Source organism: Chrysemys picta, chromosome 15 (assembly GCF_011386835.1).
Source record: "Chrysemys picta bellii isolate R12L10 chromosome 15, ASM1138683v2, whole genome shotgun sequence".
Classification (NCBI taxonomy): domain Eukaryota; kingdom Metazoa; phylum Chordata; order Testudines; family Emydidae; genus Chrysemys; species Chrysemys picta.
The window spans coordinates 14,070,318-14,076,440 of record NC_088805.1 but is presented as its reverse complement, the minus strand read 5'-3'; the positions used below and the strand labels follow the sequence as shown (position 1 = coordinate 14,076,440).

The following is a 6,123-nucleotide window of genomic DNA, read 5'->3' as shown; positions in this document are numbered from 1 at the left end:
TAAGAAACGTGTATTCAGATGACTGGAATAGCAGACGGGTATAGCGCAAAATACACTTGTCCATGCATTTGCTATATATATATCATGAATGACTCAATAGTGAATTGGGTAAGCATAAATGTCAGTATATTTAAATATTTAAATGTTAAAGGACCTGATCTTCCCTTCCTGTTTTAGGTTCAGAGGGAATGAAAATAATCAAAAGCCACATAAATGTCCTAAAATCTGTTAGAAGGGAAGAATCACCAATATGGCACATTGTCCCCTCCTTCCTGAGAGTGAAATACGCCACATTACTGTGCATAGCAAATCTAGAGCGCTGGGAATCTACACTATGCTCCAGTGGAAGCATGAAGGGGACTACAAACTAGACAGTTACTCAAAAGTTTCAAGAATATGAAAGTAATCTTCTTTAAAAGAGATCAGGTGTCTGGTGAGACCATGCTATAGACCAGGGGTCGGCAGCCTTTCAGAAGTGGTGTGCCGAGTCTTCATTTATTTACTCTAATGTAAGGTTTCGCGTGCCAGTAATACATTTTAACGTTTTTAGAAGGTCTCTTTCTATAATAAACTATTGTTGTATGTAAAGTAAATAAGGTTTTTTAAATGTTTAAGAAGCTTCATTTAAAATGCAGAGCCCCCTGGACCGGTGGCCAGGACCCAAGCAGTGTGAGTGCCACTGAAAATCAGCTCGCGTGCCGCCTTTGGCACGCATGCCACAGATTGCCTACCCCTGCTATAGATCTACACAGTAAGGCTAAGTCATGTGAATTTGACCACTTAAAACAATAGAGGTTCAGGTGGGCCAAACCTGAGCAGTACTGTGACCTGATGGTCAAGGTTACAATGCCTGGAGCGGGGAGCCAGGAACAGACATGTGGGGGACAAAAGCCACCACTATGCCCAGAGAGTCGCAGACACAGAAAAAAGTCACAGACAGGAAAATAATGCTATTGGCAACTTTTTCACGCTGTGAGAAACTTTGCAACCTTACTGAGAACCAGGTTAAAACAAGACAACCACAAGAAATGGAACTGACTTTGCAAAGAACAGTGGTTATTAGCAGGAATAGTGAAAAGGATGCTTCCCAAATTAGTGTTAAATTGAAGTGTTAAAGTAGTAAAACTGAAGGGTATCTAATTAAAAATGTATACTGAGGCACAAATAGAATAAAAGGGTGAGATCAGATTTGATTTCTATAAATGCGGAGGTAATTTAAACACAAAAAATGTCCAAGCACAAGGATAGCCGTGTCAATTATACAATAAGAGCACATGGTCTGCAGAAGTGAGTTACTCTCTTCACAAAGTAGTGCAAACCAAAATACATTCATAGACACAGAACTGGAGGACAAAGTTCTGATGAGGATGAAGATACAGAAAGAGCTTTGTTGGGTTCTTTTATAATTCACAAAGGAAGTTTCCATAACAGATTGGTTTGTTGTGCTGAAAATAAATGAACAAAAAGTGAATTTCAAAACATATAATGAAGCACAATACAATCATATCAAGCAAATATAAAATGGCTCGTGACCACCCCAATGTTTAAAAGTAGTAAGTTTGTTTCATACAGAAGTCACAAAATGAGCCCATGTGCAAAGCAACCCTGTCATTTCTGTATAAGGAAAGATGCCACTCAATAGAATCTGAACTAGAGGTACAATGTCGCATCATGCTCGCCATCATTCAGCAATACCGCGAATAAATGCTCACAGGAATGACTGCTGAATCTGTCAGCATTATTTCATGAAGATTCCCACATCATGCTAAGAAATCCCCTTGGAGCAAAAAAGGGGCATACACAGGCGGGCAGGCAGGCAGGCAGGCAATGACAGCATAGCAGAGACGATACAATAAAAGGCAATGCATTCATAGAACACCTTCACAAGAAGAGAGCCCTAGAGTCTGATTCATCGTTATCAGTTAAGAAACAATAATTAATATTCCATTATGAAAAAGTTGCCATTCCAGACCAACCATGGCTTGTCTAAAAGAATTCTTCTAAACACAAATAAGACCCTTTTTATAGGTCTTAGCTCTATAGCATTTATGTGAAACCTTAACTCAGAGCTGGACCATTTCTCCTGAGCCATTTTATATCCCACATATCCTTCACAACCAGAGAGGCTTATGTTTGTTCTTAGAACAATCCAGAGAAAGGTTAGGCAGAAAGATTATCTAATATATCTGAGTCCTGGAACCACCTAGTTTTGTTTCTGCTTGGCTCCAACTCACAGAAGAAACAACTATAAGAGCTGAAGCCAGAAGTGGAGCCAGAGGACCACCTAGAGGCAGGAGGCAAGAAAGCCAAGGAATTTTATTCCTTGGTGAAGGGAATAGGACTGTGGAGCTTGGAACTCCCATTTTGAAGAGCTTTCCTGTTTGTGATGTCTGTGTGGAAGTTAATTCCAAGGTAAATCAGTTTCTCTGTAGGAGCCAGAAAACTTGCCAAGGTTCACAATCAGACCTAGGGTCAGGAAAAGATTTAAAGTTAGGAATACTGCTGCTCCTGTTTCTAAGTGAGAACTGCCCCAGACTATCTAGTGAATAACTGTGATTGCCTGCTTCCAAAGGTGAACTCCTACAACTGCAATGAGTTTTGTAAAAACTCTAGGGGTTGAAGAAAGATGGGGAAAGACAGCATAGTACTGGCAATATAGGGCTGAAGGGAGAAACTGAACAAGAGGTACTGTGGAGCAATCAGCACACGCAGATAAGCATCGTGTAGAACTATGGATGCTAAGTAATAGCCTGTACTTATAACTAGAATGACTAACCAGGTCAACTCCAGTTTGATCTGCAGGGAACTGACAAACTGTAACTATAGTGAATAGGAAATGCCCAATGAGTGGAGGAAGGGCTCATTGGTCCCGATCTTCAAGCCTAAAGGAGATGTGCAAGAACGCAGTAATTACTGACCCATCAAGTTACTGAGTCACACGATGAAATGGCCAGAAAGAATTATGGAGAAAACTCTTCAGGAGGAGCTGGAGCTTCAAGTAAGCAATAACGAATACGGGTTTATGCCAGGAAGCTCAGCACTGGATGCAGTGTTTTCACCCTGAATACTGAAGGAGAAATACAAGGAATTGTATTTAGTGCCTGTGGATTTAGAGAAGGCCACCAGCAGCTTGACTGTGAGGCTCAGTCCCGGCTGCTTGGAGCCCCAGCGGTTTCTCCGCAGGAGGCTGCAGTACCCACCTGCCCGGCCAGCAGGGCCGGCTCTAGGTTTTTTGCCGCCCCAAGCAAACAAAGTTTTGGCTGCCTCCCGTCCCAGCTCTGGGCTCTCCCCCACCACCCACACCTCCCTGCCGCCCCAGCCCTGGGCTCTTCCCCCCCACCCCGACCCGCACCCCCCTGCCATCCCAGCCCTGGGCTCTCCCCCCCCCCGAACCCACACCCCCCCTGCCGCCCCAGACCTGGGCTCTCCCCCACCACCTGCACCCCACTGCTGCCTCAGCCCTGGGCTCTCCCCCCCCACCTGCACCCTCCTTCCGCCGCAGCCCTGGGCTCTCCCCCCCGCACCTGCACCTTCCTTCCGCCGCAGCCCTGGGTCACTGGTAACTCACTCCCAGGGAGGGTCATTCAGCAGGAATTTTAGATGTGCACAGAACACAGTCAGGATTGGTTCCCATATGGTTACAGAACTGCAGTAAAGTGGAACAATTTTCAGCTTGGGTGATTGGAGGATATCTGAATGCATATTATAAGACTGTCCTACATAAATGAGGAAAAGTTGAGGTGCCTTTATTATTCTTTTGTTCCATTCTTTCTTTCTATGGGGAATTTGCCAATGCAATATCACTGTCTTCCTTTTAAACAAACAAACAAACAAAAAAAGGCAATGGCTGTTGAAAATAGCAATTCCAGTCCTAATAACCACTGGGAAGCATTTCTTGCTCAATTTTATTCTACTTTTTCTATAGCAAGCTACAGTGGATCGGTATATTTGATTTGGGAGAAATGAAGTAACAGCCACCCAAACTGAGCTTGAGCACTCCTGAATTTTGAGGTGTTCAAATCTGGAAGGCAGGTGCTGCGGGGGGGAGGGGGCTGTGGCTCCGCAGGGGAGCACGGCAGCATGTATGCAGCAGCGTGTCTGGCGCTGCGTGAAGCCAGACACGCTGGTCTGAGTGGCACGGTAAGGGGGCTGGGGGGTTGGAGAAGGAGTAGGGAGGTTCCGGGGGGGCAGTCAAGGGACAGGGAGCAGGGGGGGTTGGATGAGGCGGAGGTTTGGGGGAGCAGTCAGGGTCGGGGGTTTGGGGGGGGCTAGATGGGTCAGGGGTTCGGGGGGGCAGTCGGGGGACAGGCAGCAGTTGGATAGGCATGGGAGTCCCAGGGGTTTGTCAGGGGATAGGTAAGGGGTGGGGTCCTAGGGGGAAAGTTGGGGGGGGTCTCAGGAGGGGGCAGTTGGGGACAAGGAGAAGGGAGGCTTAGATAGGGGCAGGGGTCCCAGGAGGGGGCAATCGGGGCCAAGGACCAGTGGGACTTAGATAGGGGCAGGGGTCCTGGGAGGGGGTGATCAGGGGACAGGGAGCAGGGGGGTTGGGGTTTCTGTGGGGGGGCAGTCGGAGGGAGTAGATGGTGGCAGGGTGGGGCTACCCTCCCTCCCCGTGGAGTGTCCTATTTTTTGAATGTCAAAATATGGTATCCCTACTCACAGTGCAGCTCTCCATTCACGGCAGGCTGCAGCATGAGGTCTCAGCTCCCTCACTCCCTCCCCCTCTTTCCTGTTGGTAGTGGCCAAGGGAATGCTGGGAAAAGTAGTTCTTTCCCTGCTCCAGGGCTGGCTCTATAGGCAGGGAGCTAACCACGGAACTACAGCTCCTCAGAGCCCCCTGTTGGTTCTCAGCTCACCTGCTGGATCCCTGTTGCCCCTGCAAATGGGCTGCCCCAAGCACGTGCTTGCTTTGCTGGTGCCTAGAGCCGCCCCTGCCTGCCAGCCTAGACTGAACTGAGCCGCTCCCTTTTGAACTCCCTCCACTGAGAGCATGCCCAGCAGGAGCAAAGGGGCATGGTTTCCTGTGTCCAGAGCATCTCCTTAACCCTCACCTCAGCAGTGCAGGGTTTGTACATCCCATCCCAGGGAGGCAGAGCTAAAAAAAGAATTATGTAGGCAAACAGCAAAAGTTGGAGGAAGACTATAAAACAATGAATCAGTCAAAAAACTCAAAAAGAAAATTCAATTGCTTAGCTGGTAGACCCTGATATCCAGTTGCAGCGCTGGTTAGGACTGTGTCCACTGCTAAACTGATGAAGCAATTATATTGTCTTAAGTAATGACTAATTTATAAGGTACTTCACTTTTATAGCAAAAGTCCTAAAGTTCAGTGTCCAAATTCCATCCAGGGCATCCTCCACTTCCACCAGATAACAACTCAGAACTAATTTTCAATTTATACTGAAGACAAAATAAGTTATGATAAACAGGATCCTATTTAGAATTTAAGCCTAAACTAACTTGCTCCCCCTCCCCCAATCAGTGAGTACTCAAGAAAAAAAGTTCCTCATCAAGAAGACCACCTCATTTGATTGGACTGCACATAACTGTTGGTTCAAATATTTAATCCAACCCTTCTAAACTTTGTACAACAGCTGAAATAGACTTTAGGTAACTGAACACCTTGAAAGTAAAATTTAACTTGAATCACGTGGTGCCAGCATGCTACTAGTGCGACAGCATAATTCAAGTAAGGACACCCAAAGCACACTTCATTCCTTTCACAGGAAAGAGTCCGTGATCAACAGCAGTCAGCCCTTTTGTAGGAGATGGCTAACTGTCTCTCAGACCTGGTGAGTACCTGCTCAGTTAATCTGGGGGCTCAATTTAGTAGTAGCAGACCAAAGAGAGAGATAAAACTAGAAGAATAGGAAAGATTCAACATCTTTAGACTGTTCTGTGTTAGTAAAGCATATAGCACAGTGGAGTCCTGGACCGTGACAGGGGCTGTTACATGCTACCACAATACAAATAATAATCTTGTTTCCCTAGACCACCACTGAAATCTGTTGCCTCTTTTCATCATATCATACTTAAAATGACTGTATTTAATAGTTTGTTTTTCCAAACCAATGCCATTAGTAGACTAATTATCACTTTCTTCTCTGACCATCCAAATGGCTC

At 46.0% G+C, this 6,123-nt stretch overlaps 1 protein-coding gene and 1 long non-coding RNA gene across 2 annotated transcripts in view; one reads left to right on the top strand and one right to left on the bottom strand.

Annotated features, from left to right (window-relative positions):
• LOC135975754 (uncharacterized) overlaps window positions 1-6,123 on the bottom strand; it is a 55,586-nt gene that overhangs the window by 1,637 nt on the left and 47,826 nt on the right. The gene's annotated exons all lie outside the window — the stretch shown is intronic.
• The window catches only part of LOC112060096 (solute carrier family 2, facilitated glucose transporter member 11-like), a 29,370-nt gene continuing 28,904 nt past the window's right edge, over window positions 5,658-6,123 (top strand). Inside the window, exon 1 of the mRNA XM_024108668.3 lies at window positions 5,658-5,792. Within this exon, the coding sequence (XP_023964436.2) occupies window positions 5,769-5,792 (24 nt within the window). The 5' untranslated portion in view covers window positions 5,658-5,768. The remainder of the gene's footprint in view (window positions 5,793-6,123) is intronic.